This window comes from Asparagus officinalis, chromosome 5 (assembly GCF_001876935.1).
Source record: "Asparagus officinalis chromosome 5, Aspof.V1, whole genome shotgun sequence".
NCBI lineage: Eukaryota > Viridiplantae > Streptophyta > Magnoliopsida > Asparagales > Asparagaceae > Asparagus > Asparagus officinalis.
Genome location: NC_033798.1, coordinates 27,497,489 through 27,515,731, shown reverse-complemented (window position 1 = coordinate 27,515,731; position 18,243 = coordinate 27,497,489). Strand labels below are relative to the sequence as shown.

The following is an 18,243-nucleotide window of genomic DNA, read 5'->3' as shown; positions in this document are numbered from 1 at the left end:
ATTACTTCTCCTTTTGATTTATACTCGACTGACATATTTAGTAAAGATGAATATATGTGTCCCTATAATAGAAGGAAAAAGGGAAAAAATGCATAGATCAAGAAAAAGAAAGCTTACCTTCTCCAGTTCTGATTCAATATCCTGGGTAGCCTTAATAAGCTCAACTGCTGTCTTTAGTCGCATTTGGTCACAGTACGAGATCACATTGAATTCAGCCTACACATTGGAAAAGATTTATCAATTGCATAGCTTTGAATACAATGGTTAGATAAATTAACCAAGGAACACTAATTTTCTGATCACTATCATACTTTACTGCCACCCTCTAATGTTCTTCTAGTGATTGATGCTTCATGAGATTTTGGAGCTTATTTTGTACTACACCACCATTTTCTTTTCAAAAACTATACATTATTATACATCCCAAATTATACATCGTAATTAAATTACTAATAATAACAAAGTGTATTGGATTCATTTTCTGCCTAAATCATCCGGCTAAAATCTCTCCTTTTTTTTCCAAAGAAGGAAAGCTAAAATCTTTTTACCTCTCCATTTAAGCAGGTCCTACGTAGCTATTAAAAGGGTAAACTTAGGTTTTTATCTATTTCCAGAACAGCAAAAGGGTAATAGCTATTTATGAGCTTGCTAAAATCTAAGATTTTGAATGAGAAAGGCTGAAAGGGCCACTTTAGTTACTCTTAAAGCTTTAATAATATAGTTGGAAGAAGAAACTGACCAATTTTCTTTTATGGGCTTCTCTGAATGCTAGATCACCTATATCTTTTTGTGGAAACAACTTTGCTTCAGGAAGAATGTATGACATTAAAGATAACATATTTAGAACTGGTCCAGGAGGCGTCACATCTGCTGCAATCTTGTTAATTCAGAAACATTAGCATCTTATTTCACTGCACTATCAATTCAAAGAGAATCCAAAAGTGACAAGGATTTATTCAAGCAACCGAAAAAAAAAGAGGATAATGAGAAATAGTAGTATAGTATTGTAACAGATCTACCGAGTTTTTCAAGGATGTCATTTCCAAAAAAATGATAAAACAAAATTTTAATTCAGAATGAAAGTCATGTTTTGAAGATAAACAATGTGAGCTTACCAAAGGGAACATTATAAAAGCAAATCATAGTTATCTCTAAATATTGCATGAATTATTGAACAAATATCTCACTTTATAAAGTTATTGGCATAGTTGGAAATAACAATATAGAACAAAACCTTGATCCCAAATCTTTGGGTCCACCTGCATGAATTTTTTTCCCCTCTCAGCTTGTCAAGGGCTATTAATTATTTCATTTTTAGAAGGGCTATTAGTTATTAGTTTCTTCATTTTTCGAAGAGCAAATGTCAGATTATTTACCCGATAATCTAGTTTCATTTTAGTAGTTGACTCAAAATTTTGGGATAAAGGCTTTTTTCCTGCTGTCATTTCATTTAAGTCTACCACTAGTCCTATTGGTTGGACCAACTATGACCAACTCTGACCCTGTCGCTCTTAATCATCACTTTCATCAATCTCTATTGCAAAATAAATAGTGTATGATCTGCTTCCAGCCTGAATTTTGGATGAAAAGAATCCATATGCCCACACAGAATGGGACAGCATGCTGTTGTAAATAGCTCTACCCTACAACAGTCTCATCTTATGGATCATAACTTAACATCTTACTCTTCCCAATTCTGAAGTTGTAAGGTACGAGTTCAATATGAGAAAATCATCTATGTTTGTGTGAGTAAATTTTTACAAGGAAAAAAAATTTTAATTTATAAAGAATTTCTTTAAAAAAATAATGTTGACACCTTCCAAACTCAAAGAACCGTAAAAAAGAGGTTATTACTTATTACAAATTAAATGGGCAACAAGATTGTCCAGATTTTTAACAAGAACCAATTTCTTCGAGAGAGTTAAAAGGAAGAACTAATGTGTATGATTGTAGCCACTACTATCAAGGCTCCTAGGGAGCTAACTGCACACTCTTCTGAGATTCATTTGTTCTCATTGATTTTTAATGATAATATGCATGATGGATTTCATTCCCAAGGGATTTTAAGCATATGTCATAGATCTCGTGACATGAAAGGTTATGGAAACCAGAAAGCAGCTGCAGAGCTAAGCGGTTAGGCACGGCTTAGGTTTTTTGGGGCTTAAGCGGTTCAAAGTGAAAAGAAAAAGCGCCAAGAAAAAATGGTCCAAATCCTATTGAAATTTCAAAAATCGATAAAATTCAATAGAAATGAGAGAAAATCAAAAAATTTGTTAGACAAGCAAAAAATAAAGGGAAATTTTCTAGAGATGCATATTTGATGATATTAAATACATACCTATTAAATAAGATACCTATTAAACACATATCTATTAATTACAATCATCATTATATTACTCCAAGTTTCTTCCAAACTTCAAGTAGAATCCTCTATAAGAAACAGAAGAAACAACATGTAATCATGGGAAAAAACCAGGTAAAACATAGAAAAATACCACACAAAGCAGTCAACCACTTGACACTAGTGTTTGTGTTGCTTTTGGCTGCTTTTGGCTATTTTGAGCTGCTTTTCGACCGCACTGTTGGGCCGCTTCGAACTGCATTGAAGCCACTTTCGTCTCAAAAGCGCTTTCAGCCTTAAGCAGAGTGGCAAGGTGCCACTTTCACTTTTTTTAGTGCTTTTTTCTGCTTTTTACAACACTGAAATCATGGTTAAGTATGAATCTCATTTCTAGACTTCATGACCTATTGCATATGATGACTATCAACATCTTTTAGAAAATGGAACCTCAAAGTGGGTATTAATTCATATCTCCAAAGGAAACAAATGAAAGTCTGCCTTTAAGATTATAATTGGTTTCTATGATTGGTCAGTCCTGCTCTTTAGCATGTCCAGTGACCTAGCACTTTTTGTAGGGTTATGAAACAGTTCTCATGTCCTTTACTTGGGCAAGTTTATATCATCTACTTTGATGATATCCTCACGTTTTGCTTACCCAAAATAGAATTCGTTTTATTTTGAACGTTTTAGCCTCTTTTTGTAGAGAGAAGTTGTATATCAACTTGAAACCGGTAGTTTCATGTCTGAATTCATGAACTTCCTCCAGTTCATGGTTTCTAATGAGGGTATATCAACAAATTCCGATAATGTGTTTGTTGAATTATTTAGATAGTAATTAGTCAATGTTGTAAGGACCTATTTGTAATAGTACACTTATATAAAATGGGTACCTCTCTATGATAGAGAATAACCCTAATTTTCACCCAAAACTCCACATGGTATCAGAACTATGTGACGGCGCCTTCCAGAGCTGGGCATGATTGTGGAGCTCTCGGGTCTCGCGCACAGGATCGTGTTCTCGAAGAGCCCGACGAAGATAAAGATCCGACGAAACCCACGACGAAGCCTAGATCCCCACGACTAAGTCCAGATCTCAAGACGACGAAGAAACGCCATCGCTAACCTTCTGCCAAGTCTCCGACGAAGTCTCCACGAAGACGACGAAGCCCAGATCCCCGACCGCTCCGACGAAGACGACGAAGCCCAGATCCCCGACCGCTCCGACAAAGTCTCTCTTTCCCGCCCTTTCCGCCTCCTGCCATTCTTTAATTTGGAAAAACCCTAACTTGGGTTTTTTGGGGATCTGAAGGTCCGGTCCTAGCCTCTTTGATTCTCCAACATATTTTTTCTTTGGCCCTTTGATTCTCATCAAATGCTGAAAAAGAGAGATTAGAAGGGCTGACTCACCTGATGCTGCTGAGAAAGAGAGATTAGAAGGGTAGACTGATAGAGAAGAAGCTAAAACCTCGGAGTGGAGGCTGAAGATCCTGTGTTGGGTTTGAGTTAAGGGATCAACTGTGAAGATGGGGACGCCTGCGACTAGTCAGGAATTGAAGGAGATCCTGGAGCGGGTGGCCAGGGTATTTCAGACCAAACTAGAAGAGAATTCTAGTAGGTCGGTTGTGACCGCATCGGAGTCGGCACAGGTAATGGAGAGGGTAAAGTTGCTACCGAATGACATCAAGCTTGAGGGGACAAGAAACTATCTGAGTTGGTCTAGGAGGGCATTGCTGAACCTTCGAATCAAAGGACTTGAAAAGTATGTGAAGGGGGAATGCATTGAGCAGGACAATAAGGCGAGTGCTGAGTGGAACACATGGAGTAATACTAATTCTCTTGTGGTTTCTTGGTTGTTGACTTCTGTGTCTCCAACCATAGCTGGGATGGTGGAGTCTATCTCAAGTGCAGCTGATGTCTGGAAGACATTAGAGGGGATGTACTCTGAAGCTGGGAGTGTGATGATGATGATGGAAGTGGAGGAGAAGATTGATGCTACCACATAATGAGAGAAGACAGTTCACCAGTATGCAGCAGAGCTACGTCACTTATGGGCGGATTTGGATCACAATGATCCATTATCACTACAAAACCCAGCAGATGTTTTTTTGGGGAGGCAGTATCTTGAGCGCAGGCGTGTGGCTTGTTTTCTTAAGGGCCTGAACCCAAAGTTTGAGGGAAGGAGGGCAGCAATGTGCCATCTGTCATCTCTCCCCTCCTTAGATGAGGCTATTGCATCGATGGAACAAGAGGAGATCAGACAGAAGGTGATGACAGGTGAGGCCTCACCTGCCGTTCGCTCGGCATTGGTGGTTCCAGATGCTCATATCAGAGATGATAGAGAGTGCTATAATTGTGGAAAGAAAGGGCATCTCAGCTACAATTGCCCTCAACCCCGCAACACTGGTGGTAACCGAGGGGGCAGAGGACAGAGAGGTGGTCGTGCAGGTCGAGGAGGCAGGGGACGTGTAGGCCGAGGAGTTGCTCACCTAGCTGTGGCAGATGAGTCCCAGACTACTGTTGGGATGACTGGAGCTGAAATAACAGAACTGGAGGAACTACGTCTGTTCAAGCTTCAGGCTGAGAGTTCGAAGGGCAAGGGACAAGTCATCCAGGATCTGGATACCACTACATGCTTTGGTAACTTCATTGGTTATGCTCGTGCGAACAAAGGTACACAGGTTCAGGCACTTGCATCCACTAAAACTCATATTGATTGGATCATAGACTCAGGTGCATCTAGGCATGTCACAGGAGCATCTAGTGAGTTTGCATTATATTATCCGAGTAAGCATATGCATCTTGAGACAGTTCAGACTGCTAATGGGACATCCCAACCCATCAGAGGTACTGGCTCGGTCCATTGCACTTCATCTGTTACCTTGTCATCTGTATTGCATGTTCCTTCGTTTCCAGTTAACTTACTCTCAGTTAGCTCTCTCATTGATCAATTAAATTGCGCCGTGTTATTTGATCGAGATTTGTGTGTCTTCCAGGAGAAGGAAACGGGGAGGAGGATTGGGACTGGCATCAGGCGTGATGGCCTTTAGTACTTGAACAAGGAGGCTGCAATGATTGCTGCTACTGTTAGCGATGGACCAGAGGCAGAAGCGATGCTTCAACATTGCCGGTTAGGGCATTTATCTTTTGAGAGTATGAATAGATTAGAACCTGAGTTAATGAAGAAAGTGGATAGAAAAGAGTTATTTTGTAATGCCTGTGAACTTGGAAAACATACTCGTTCTACTTATAGAATGATTGGTCTTCGAAGTTGTGAATCATTTGCACTTGTCCATTCTGACGTTTGGGGACCATGTCCTACTACCTCTATTAGTGGTTTTAGATGGTTTGTTACTTTCATTGATTGTTATTCACATATGGTCTGGATATACATGATGAAACAGAAATCTAAGGTTTACAAATGTTTTCAAGGCTTCTCGGCCTATGTGAAGACACAGTTTGGAGTACAGGTGAAGATTCTCCGAACAGATAATGGGACTGAGTATGTTAACAAGGAGTTTGCCGTTTTCATCTCTAATCAGGGAATCCTTCATCAAACCACCTGTCCAGACACCCCTGCTCAGAATGGGGTAGCTGAACGTAAGAATAGGCATCTACTACAAGTGGTCCGCTCATTGATATTGACAATGAATGTGCCTAAATTTTTGTGGAGTGAGGCAGTCATGACAGCAGCTTATTTGATCAATAGGATGCCATCAAGAGTATTAGGGATGAAGACATCGTGTGAGATGCTCTTGGGCTCGAATATTTTTGTTGTTCCACCAAGAGTGTTTGGATGCACATGTTATGTGAGAGATCACAGATTAATGGTGAGTAAACTGGATCCGCAAGCAGTTAAATGTATCTTTGTTAGCTACTCATCAAGCCAAAAAGGATACAAGTGTTGGTGTCCCACTGAAAGAAAGTTGTTTGTCTGTATGGATGTTACTTTTTGGGAGTTTGAACCTTTTTATGGGGAGAAGACGGAGTTGAGTTCCTTGTTTGGAGATGACTCTACTGATGCTAGTAAAGAGGGGGAGAATGAGAATGAAAATGAGAATGAAAATGACATCATGGTTGGGATGATTCCATGTCCTCTTGAGTCACCGAGTAGTGATGGTACACCGTCGAGTAGTGGTGACGACTCAGGAGGTGACAGTCAATGTCAGGGGGAGCTGAGAGTGTACACGAAGAGACAGAAACAGCAGCATGAGCCGCCTCCTGTGCCTATACCAGTGCCCACAAATGTTGGTCCCAAGTCCCTCCTCTCTAGTGACTTCTCCACCTGAGTCGATAGGTAACGAGTTCTCCCCTGATACTTCTAATACTCCCGTCTTGCCCCGCAGAACCTCTAGAGTCAATGCTAGAAAACCTCCAGCTAAGTTTGGTAGTTGAGATACTAACATTACGAATTACATTACGAATTACATTTCATATGCATCCATTCCACCCGCATATAAATCATTCATTGCATCATTACATTCAGTGTCTGTACCTAACAACTGGCAGATCGCTAAGCAAGACCCTAGATGGTTGAGTGCTATGCAAGAGGAACTTCGGGCCTTGAAGAAGAATGATACATGGGAGCTGGCACCTTTACCAGCTGGGAAGCGTGTTGTTGGATCTAAGTGGGTGTATACGGTTAAGCAAACTCCAGAGGGCAAGATCGACAAATACAAAATCAGATTGGTTGCTAAAGGCTACAGTCAAACGTATGGCATTGACTATGACGAGACATTTGCTCCAGTAGCAAAGATGAGCACTGTTAGAGTGTTGGTGTCATGTGCTGCCAACTTTAATTGGCCACTACATCAGCTAGATGTTAAGAATACCTTTTTGCATGGAGATCTCTAAGAGGAGGTGTATATGGAGATTCCACCAGGCTTCGCTACTTCTCAAGTAGCTGGGAAGGTGTGCAAGTTGGGAGATTCCACCAGGCTTCGCTACTTCTCAAGTAGCTGGGAAGGTGTGCAAGTTGAAGAAGTCTTTGTATGGGTTAAAACTAGCTGGGAAGGTGTGCAAGTTGAAGAAGTCTTTGTATGGGTTAAAACAGTCTCCGAGGACATGGTTTGACAGATTCAAGTTGGCAGTCTGCGGTATGGGGTACAAGCAGTGTAATGGGGATCATACTGTGTTTTACAGGCACTTCAAAACTCGTATCACTATTCTGGCGGTCTATGTTGATATTGTAATCACTAGAGATGATGTTGAAGAAATCCTACGGTTGAAGAAGAAATTGGGAGAGGAATTTGAAGTTAAAGATCTAGGGCAGTTGAAATACTTCCTCGGAATTAAAATTGCAAGGTTACGAAAGGGTATAGTGCTTTCTCAGCGGAAGTATGCTCTGGATCTTCTCTCAGAGATAAGAATGTTGGGGTGCAGAGTTACATCTACGCCTATCGAGCAGAATCTTAAGATGTGTGCCGAGGGTGGTGACCCAGTGAGTAAAGAGCAATATCAAAGACTAGTTAGACGACTTATATATTTATGCCATACGAGACCTGATATCACTCATGCCGTGAGTGTGGTGAGTAGATATATGCATGATCCTAGAGAGCAGTATATGGAGGCAGTTCGCAGAATTCTTGGATATATTAAAAGAAGCCCAGGAAAGAGGTTGTGGTTCAGAAGTTCTAGACATCTGAGAATTGAGGACTACTGTGATGCTGATTGGGCGAGTTGTATGGATGATCGTAGGTCCACTACAGGTTACTGTGTATTTATTGGAGGTAATCTCCTATCTTGGCGTAGCAAGAAGCAAAATGTGGTGGCTAGGTCTACAGCTGAGGCGGAGTACAGGGCTATGGCAGTTGGTCTATGCGAGTTGATGTGGGTCAAAAACATATTATCTGAGCTGCGTTTGTTTAGAAGAGACTCCTTACAACTTTGGTGTGACAACAAATCGGTGATTAATATTACAAACAATCCAGTTCAGCATGATCGCACCAAACATGTGGAGATCGATCGGTTCTTTATCAAGGAGCAACTGAATAGAGGAGTTTTGACTTTGAGATATGTGAAATCAGAAGAGCAGTTAGCTGATTGTTTAACAAAAGGATTAAGTTCTAGAGAGTATGATATAGTCTTCAATCTCATCTTCAATCCCGTCGAGCTCGTCTTCAATCCCGTCGAGCTCGTCTTCAACCGGGATCTGGTCTTCAATCTCGTCGAGCTCGTCTTCGATCCTGCCTGGGAGCTCGTCTTCGAGTTCGAGCTCAACTTTCGAGCTCGTATTCGAGTTCATCTTCGAGTTTGTCTTCAAGTTCGTCTTCGAATTGGTCTTCACTCTTCAAGTTCGTCTTCGAAACTGCCTGGGAGCTTCGTCTTCGACTGGGAGCTTCGTCTACGAGTTCGTCTTCAACTGGGAGCTTCTTATTCAAGTTCGTCTTCATCTCCTCTGTAAGTAAAGGACTAAAGACGCTTAGCACAGATAACTTTGGATATTTTGGATTTCCCCCTTTTTTTTATTTGCACAGATAACTTTGGATTTGTATTACACAACTTCATGTTTAAACCTCGTAAACATGTACAGATTATGCAAGATTATGCAACATTAACGATGTTTTCACACATTAATCCACTTTTATTAAATGTTAACTTAATATATTTATATTATATTAAGTTTAATTGTTTAAGTTTAAACTGTAAATCTCAGAATTTTGAAAGAGAAAGTAAATATGTAATCATGGGGCTGTTTAATTGTTTAAGTTTAATTTTAAGTTCATTTTAAGTTTATAAGTAATTTTTGTTGTTCAAGGTTGTTCAAAGTTTAATTGTTCAAAGATTACATTTGTCCAAAGATTACAACTGCATTTGTTCAAAGATTACAACTGCATTTGTTCAAACTTCAAAGATTACATTTGTCCAACAGGACTGCATTTGTTCAAAGATTACAATTGCATTTGTTCAAAGATTACAAGTTTACAACTGTACATGGATCACCGCATTCACCTTGTAGTGATAGTTGCAGCAATAACGAATGAAGTTGCTGTTTTTTACCTACAAAATAGAACAATAATAAGTTTGGATAGCATATGTGTTGGTATTTTTGTATTTATGCAATGTTGATTGAGTATATATATATATATCTCTTCAAGTATCACAATTAAAAAAAGAAAAGAAAAAAACCGCCCAGAAACCGCTTAGGCGTCCGCCTAGGCGTCTAAGCGCTGGGCGCCAAGTCCGGCGCCTAGGAGCGCCTAGCGTTTAATGTAACATTGTCTATCGCCCATCTTGAGGGGGAGTGTTGAGTTATTTAGATAGTAATTAGTCAATGTTATAAGGACCTATTTGTAATAGTGCACTTATATAAAATGGGTACCTCTCTATGATAGAGAATAACCCTAATTTTCACCCAAAACTCCACAGTGTTAAACCTAAAGAGATTGGCCTACTGCTAGGGATATATATCAGGTCAGGAGTTGTCATTGTTTGGCCACATTTTATAGGATGTTTGTCAAGGACTATGTTGCACAAATACAGTTGCGAGAGCAGATACAGACACGACAAATTTGTAAAAGATAGGATACAGGGACATGGCTTTATATAATACCATTATTGGGAAAAGCCTTGTTACCATAACATGCTATATTGCGTTATGTAATATAACTTACATTATTTCAAATTAAGTTTTAGAGACATGAGAGTATATTCTTTCTTAAACTTGAAGTAGTTAAATAATTACTTTTGAATTGTTTGATAAGTCTTAATGTCATATTTTAGTGACATCATTATGTGATTGTAAAACTATGAATATGACTAATAAAATGGATGTAATATGAACAACCTATAAATTTATGATTATATATTTTTATATATTTGAGTATTCGATGGTGATACTTCCTAGTAAATCTACATAGCTTGTATTAAGTAGAGAATTTTTATTAAAATATTTTTCTATATATTTTGTTCTTAATTCTTAAAATTATTATGAACATCTTTTATGTTTTTTAAATTAAACAATATGAAAAATGTTGTTCCTAATTGTGATGTTATGTTTGAAAGTTTTCATAGTCATTATGAATATTATATATATATATATATATATATATATATATATATATATATATAAATAATGTAATATATATATATATATATATAATGTAAATAATAATTAATAAACAAAGTAACCTACGTTATGCGGTACATCTTTTTGCGTTTTTTAACCCATAATAGGTGGTAAAATGTTACATCATGTGTTATTGTTATTTCCAACATTGATGTACACATGAAAATTAATAAATATGAATATTATTTTGTAATTCAGATATTATGATAAATAAATTTCCTATAGCATTTGCATGTTCCTTTTATTGAGTAAATTATAAATTGGAAAACTACACATTTTGAAGTAGATACTAAAATGACCCTTTGAAAGCATACTTATGAACTGGGTCTGAATTGAAACGAGCCGAACTAAAGTCCAACGAGCTGCAGAAAACTGATAGTTAGGATTGATTCTGTTGTTAAGTTAGGATTATTTTGTTAGAATGTGTTATTTGATCTTATCTAGTAATTAGGATTAGATTTTGCTTTATTCTTAGAAAAGGGTTGTATTTCTTCATTTTATGGGAAGGAGTAAAAATGTTTGTGAGAAAACGTGCATGTGAATTACAGCTAGAATTAGACATGTGAGTTGCTAGCATGTGAAGTGCCCGAGTATGAAGCTCATCATTTGTAACTTTTTTCTTTAAATGAAGAGTACAATTTCTACACTAGAATTTTTTTAATTTTTCTCTATCCAAATAATCATTCCTAACAGAACACTATGCTTCTATTCATCATCATTTGGTATCAGAACCGAAGAGAACCATTGTTGTAGTTTTTATCATCGACAATGCAATAATTCAAAATCTATCAATGCTATGCAATTTTAAACTAAAGGATGAGTTTCTTCAAGAATGAGATATTTGATGCAGGATAGATCTAGATCTAAATTTGGCAGAAGATTTGATGAAGATTTTAATTAGACTTTTATTTTTTCGGATTTGATTATTCATTCAGTTGAGATCTTTAGTTAGGAACTTAAGATTGAATTTGTTACTTAGGATTATTTAGTTAGAATGTGTTATTTATTATATATTAGTTAGCAAGGTTTTAAATATCGGTTATCAGGAATTTATCGGACGACCAAAATTCTTATCGGATAGCGAAAATCGGGGATATATTGGGGATAAGTAGTATTTATCGGAGTGATATACTAGATGGTGTATATATATAATATAATAACTAAAAAATGTAATCTAACTATGCTTAATGAAATATAAACATACCAAAATGTAAATCATCATGTTTAGAATCACTAATTAATTGTAGAAAGCAAAACTTGCATCTTGACCGCACGATGAAACCATTCGATTGCATAGCCTTACTTATCGGCCGATAATCCCGACAAAAAAATATTACTTATCGGCCGATAAGTACCGATAACGCCGATAACTCCCCGATAACTTGCCAAAAACGATAACCGATTAAAAATCCAAGTTATCCTATCGGAGAGCTCCCAAATCCGATAACTCGGCCGATAATATCGATTACCGGCCGATATTTAAAACAGTGTTAGTTAGGATTAGGTTTTGTTTTATTCCTATAAAAGGGATTGTATTTCTTCATTTATGGGGAGAGAAAAATGTTTGTGAGAAAACATATATGTGAATTGCAGCTAGTATTAGGTACGTGAGTTGCGGGCATGTGAAGTGCCCGAGTGTGAAGCCTATTATTTGGATTTTTTTTATTTTTTGTTAAAGGAAGTGTCTAATTTTTATATTTGTGTTTTCTTATGTTGGTTTATCCAAAGAATCATTCCGAGCAGAACACTACGCTTATGTTCCTCATCACACAAGGTGTTTTTGTTTTGGCGAAAACATCATGGTTCCCAAATGCTCCCTAAATTCTCACACATATAACACAATCTGGAGCACTAAGATTAAAACAGAGGGGAGATTCATTGACATTTGGAAACCTATCCCTTCTACCTAGAAACTACAGTCAATATTAGGCGAAAGAAAACACGAGAGATGAAAACTGTTTCCTACAATGATGATGTCATTTAATAATGTGATGTGAACACAGAAACTTGCTACACTATTTGCAAATATCAAATGCAATAACAATTCAAAAAGCAAATAATGTGCACTCAAAAACTTGTAAAATATTAACTACAAAAGAGACAAAGATGTTACTAACAATAATGATGCCTTTCCTTATGTGATTACAGAAATCTTCTGCATTATATATAGGTAAATAAGTACCATGACAATCCCAGACGCAAGCAAAAGAATTGCTCATTCTATACTATAAACATGTAAAGCGTTGATAATTTCACACAGGTGTAATCAGGTCAAAAGATCAGCAAACTAGGAGACTTACTTTGCACATTGGAGCAACAAGAAGCAAACCATCCCACTCCTTTTGTTGCTTTAAGTGAACCTTGAGAGCAACTGCACCACCCATAGATTGTCCCAATAGAAAGTGGGGTAGCCCTCTAACTTCCTTCATTGCTGTATTAAGAACCACTATTCAAGATTATTATTCATTTTCCTACAAGTGATAATGGCTGCTTGGATTATGATTTTGATGCATAACTTGAAAGGATCTTTTGAAACCTCTTGTAAATATTCAAATGGTGCTATTGTTATAGGAGTTAGCATCACTATTCCTCAAGCAGGTAGCAAGCAGAGCAAAATGATAAGGATGCCACCATATAAGCAGGTAACCTTAGTTGACTTCTTATGCTTTTGTCTTACCAGAGAAACATAAAATCAAAAAACATGCATTTTCATTACAGCACACACATCTGAACACCAGGATACTAATCTATGGATAGAAACATGAACCCTCCGCTAATAACCTGGTCATCAGGTCATGCTTATGTTAACTTTAGGCATTGAAACTGCAGCAGGAACTCGGGACTTTTTCACTCATAAGGAGGTTATCAGCCATAAGGTTATGCCTATTTTGATTATTGCTGTCGAAGATGCAGTAGGACCTCCGAAATGGAGTTAAAATATATGAAACCCTAACATTGTATGTGAAGCTTCTCTCATTATCCATAGAAAACAATAGTCAGGGGTAGGTTTCCTTGTATGAGTTAGTAGAATGCAAGTCTAGGCAGGAATGTTTTAGGATTAAAGCAGCTACAATTATTGAGTAAACTATGGGAATTTTAGAAATATAAATTATAATGTTCAACTCTCGCCATATTTAAGAGTTTTGGTATAGAGGCAGGGACTTTAATATGGTACTACGGCAATTATCCTGGCAGATGAACAAGGGCTTCCTGTCTCATGTAAACCATAGACCAACTAATCAAACCAATTTCCCCCTCTCCCCCTCCCCCTCTGAAGGAAAAGAAGAACACAATTACTCTAGTTACCAAACACATGCACTAAAAGAAACAAGAAATGACTACTCAAGTTACCATACCAGGGGAACACTACTCATTGTCTTACTTTCTATTATCAATCTCTTTCTTTCAATTTTCCACAGCAATCTGTGCCTCTCGCAATCCCTACCTTAGCCGACAGACACTGTCATAACAGTTCCATTCTCTTTTCCTCTGTCTAACAATCTGCATCTGCTATGTTGTTAACATCCTCAACTAAGATTATTGACAAACTTGATTCTAAAAACTATTTATCCAACTTGTTGCTTCCTATATTTGATATCTGTAATCTACATGGACACACTGATCATAGTTGGTTCTCTCTCCTGATCAATTTGTTCTTATAGGAAACCAATTCTAAACCTTGGTTATGCCTAATGGAAGAACCTAGCTTGTTTGATTCTAACAGGGATTGTTCTCATTGCATAGGACAACCTCTTCGAGAGAAGAGGTCATTTAATACAAAACCACTCAAGTTCAAACACCATAATATATGCATTTCAAAAGTAGACTTACAAACAGGACTTTGAATAGCCTAGGTTCCAGCATTGCTCCCAACTTGCCATCATGTGTGAGAAAATAAAATTATGACCCTCAAATCTTACCACAATTTCAGAGTTCTAATATAGTCAAAGGACTTAAGATCTAGAAAAGATCATATGGCTTGGTGAATTATCACCAAGATGGGTAGATCGAGAAAGGCAAAGTACTTTCGCAAGGACATTGGAACCTGGTAATAGCAGAGAGAGCTAAAATTATGTCGACACGTAGTTTTAAAGCATGGTCAATCTTTCGAAGAAAATTACCATGATAGGGAAAGGCTTAGGTGTACATGATGATGATGATGATGATAAAAGCCAACAAGACCAATAACGAGCTGGTAAAGAATACGAACCTCTGATGACGGTGTATTGCTCAATGACATAATCCACCATCTTGTCAAAGCTTGGAATATAGCCATGCAAGCCTTGTGAGAGGCCAAAGCCTGGGTAATCCATAGCATAAACAGCATAGCCTGCAGCTGCTATTCTCTTCGCAACCCCTGGAACATTTTTAACATGTCAATATCAATCAGAGAACTACCCTACCAAACCGGATTGATTGAGCTGGTCTGCAAACCTTCAAAGAAGAAAGTGCAGGTATCACCATAGCCATGGCAGAAGAATAAGGCGGCCTTGGTGGCCACGCCAGGACTTGGCAACCAACTCTTCCAGAATATCTCCCATCCCATTGAATTTTTCTCATATCTCTGCAAACCAGTTCAATATTCATACAGGACAATCAACAAACACATTGTGTGCCACTGTACTAATGTAACCTCCCTTGAACTAGAAAATTCTACAACAAGCTGAACTAAAAACTTAAACTATTAGGAAATGTACAAATAACAGTCTTATATGTGAAGGTGTTTCCTTATGAAGAAGCAGTTATGAGATTTCGGGCTTTTGGGAGTCTATAGGCATTTGGAACCACTTTTAAGAGAATATCCGGTGCGTCTAAACCATACGTGTGCCAAAAAGATACCAAGCCTTGCATCACTGGATTTAGAGATAAGCGGTTTGCATATTGATCCAAGTGTTGATATCCTTTGGTTCACAATTATAGCAGGATACATTGAATACTTCCTCATATGAAACATTTGTAATTGTACCTTATTTGATGTACTATTAGAAAAGTTTAATTATTTATCCGTTGTGAAGTTTCTTTCTCATCATTTCTTAAATGAATACCCTCCTTAGCAATAAATTGAACTGACAGCGAGATTTTTCCAACAAAACAAACTAAAAATATTGAAATCAATTTAGCGTACTCACCTCCGCCACTTGTATCCCAGCGGGAGCATTCTGCAAAATAAGTAAAAAAGAAAAAAAAAGCAAATATCACTGTTAGAAACTCCTCAAGAATTGGAAATAACTTGCAACTTAAACCCTAAACAAGAAAAATAGGTGATATTTCAAAGGACAAATCTGCGATAAAAATCGGACTTTAAACAAGCAATGATCGAGATTCTGCTGAACATCGACGAACGCCTTGCGCACTCGCCTCCGATCGGTCGCAGAGTCAAGGCTCTTCATGGCGATAGCGTTAAGCTCGTAGCTCAAACCCTCGATCGCCGCCCTTCTCGCCGCCACGATCGGGGCCGTCCGTACGCTGTTGATTTGGATAAATCTGTGCCGTACGATCGGTGATCGGAGGGTTTGCTTCCATTGGAGAGCTTGGGAGTGGGAGATTACCATGGGGCTTGTTACTTGTCGCACCTAAGTGGACTGAGGAAGAAGTCTTTATTTGTTCGAATTATTAATTTTTCCTTTTGGGCTGTTTGGTTGTTGTTGGTAAAGTTGTGTATTTATGAAACAACTTTTTGTTGTCCACCTCATCAATTTTATTTTTATACTTTTCTTTGCTTGTTTTTTATTCCATTGGAATCATAAATTGCTTGTTTGGTTTGTAAATGTAACTTTAATTGTTTGTTTGGAAAGTGTAAAAAGTGGTCCCTACTCAAATGATCATATTGGTTGGAATTATTTTTTATTATTTTTTCCTGACTTCAATGTCAGCTTTCTCCTAAAATCATGTCTTTTTTTATGAAATCACTTTACAAGCCACATCAGCATATGAAATTACTTTACACTATTTTCATAACTACAAACAAACAATTGAAAGTGATGAAAGCTGACATTGGGACCCACTTTTTTACACTTTCCATCCTTTTACATGGTAAAAACATACAACCAAACAGCCCCTTGAGGAAGAAGTCTTTATTTGTTCGAATTGTTATATTTTCCATTTTGATTCCCGCCGCCGCCGCCGCCCCCCAAATTCTAAAGAGAGAATTGATTGCACCAATTGACCCTTCTAGGGCTGGGTTGACCCACGGGCTGACCCGCTCTAGCTTATCACCTGTCACGATTCAACTCCACTCATTAGTCTGTCTTAACTTGTTATGGATCACAATCCGACTCAGCCCACAACCCCGACCTATGACGTACTCGGGTCATCGGTCGCATTGGGTCCAACTCTATTCCCGAGATCAAAGAAATAAGCCTCACCCATCTCAGCCCGTCCTGATCTATGATATTTTTTTAATTTCAGCTTGACACATAATCAGCCCATCTTTAAAATAAAAAATATAAACATAGTGTGTCGCTTGTCGAGTTGAAGAATTAACAACTACTTTTTTTATTTTGGATGTTTGGAAAATTTCTTCATAGTTTTCTATGGGATTTTTCCATAATGGCCCTCCTTTTATTATTTTCTTGCAAGATGCAACACTTGGTGTTTGAATTAATAGTATTTTTAGGAAAAATTGATTAGTAGCCATTTTGCTTAATATGATAAGAAAAATATAGTCTAGTGACAAAACCGATGATCATTATCATTCATACATATTTATGTTTATTTTGTGAAATGAGATGTAACTTGTGTCTTTTTTTAGAAAAAGAAAATTGAATCTTTTTCAAAATAATTAGTGTATTTGCACATACAATGACATGTGAAATTAAGATTAACTTTTCATTTGAATAAAATCTCTTTTAAATGTTAGTTACGTTGTAAAGACTCAATGTTTGTAACTTAGTTGTATGCATCAGTGTAGGAAATATGATTTACCATGAAAATAGAGACAAAATAATCTCATTATAAATTTTGAGTTCCATTTTTTATGCCTTCATGATATATTTCAAATTTTCAAATAAATTAATAAATGTATTATAATATTTAGTAGAATAAATATGAAAAAAGTTCATAGTTAGTGGCCTCCAATGAGTAATCGTATGATATATTTATGTTTAAATGGAAAAAAAGTTATTGCAATAGCTATTTCCTATAGATGGTTTGACGAGTATAAGTGATACAACTATATGTTTTGTTTTTATCCTTAAATAATATCCTATACAACTTTTTATTTTGTTACAATTAGAAGTTCAATGCTCATGAATAAAGACTTTGTTAACAAGTCCTTTAAAAATATATTAATGGTTAATGCTTCTATTACAACAAAGAGATGATATTTATTTTCAAACAAAGATATAGTTTAATCAATATTAATACAAGAAAAGATAAAAAATTAAAAAGAAAAAAATGTGAGCCATGGTCCGACCCGCGATCTAAACAGCATTGGACCGGGTCAGATTCAACCTACACACTATGTAGGTTGTGGGTCAGGCTAGATCTAGTCTTAAGCCCGGGATTAAAGAAGTAGAACCGGGCCACTTTGACCCGGTCTGGCCATGTTCAGACCAGGCTCGGCTTAAGTCCAATCGGGCTGGCTCACAAGCCTAAACCGGCCCAGCGCATATCCAACCTTAGACCTTCAAGATGTTTTTAGTAAAGCTCTTCTACCTTGAGAATGTCTACCATTTCTTATATACGTGAATAACGTTAGACCATATAACTAAAAAGATTTTTATATAATTATTTCATGTTATATTACAATATGGAATTTAAAATGAACCTCATTTATCAATTTGGTATTTAAAATAGCCACATCGTTCTTTTGGTATTTATAATTTGGCAAAGGGTA

General features: G+C 37.2%; 1 protein-coding gene across 2 annotated transcripts in view; it reads right to left on the bottom strand.

Annotated features, from left to right (window-relative positions):
- LOC109840855 (caffeoylshikimate esterase) overlaps positions 1–16,021 on the bottom strand; it is a 25,540-nt gene extending 9,519 nt beyond the window's left edge. Inside the window, exons 1-7 of one of the 2 annotated variants that reach the window (XM_020409654.1) lie at positions 15,707–16,018; positions 15,536–15,565; positions 14,841–14,970; positions 14,617–14,763; positions 12,707–12,837; positions 740–877; positions 118–216 (exon numbers count right to left, since the gene is read on the bottom strand). In XM_020409654.1, the coding sequence (XP_020265243.1) occupies positions 118–216; positions 740–877; positions 12,707–12,837; positions 14,617–14,763; positions 14,841–14,970; positions 15,536–15,565; positions 15,707–15,958 (927 nt within the window). In that variant the 5' untranslated portion in view covers positions 15,959–16,018. Of the gene's footprint in view, positions 1–117; positions 217–739; positions 878–12,706; positions 12,838–14,616; positions 14,764–14,840; positions 14,971–15,535; positions 15,566–15,706 lie in introns of both variants that reach the window. The other variant, XM_020409655.1, reaches the window with a different exon arrangement.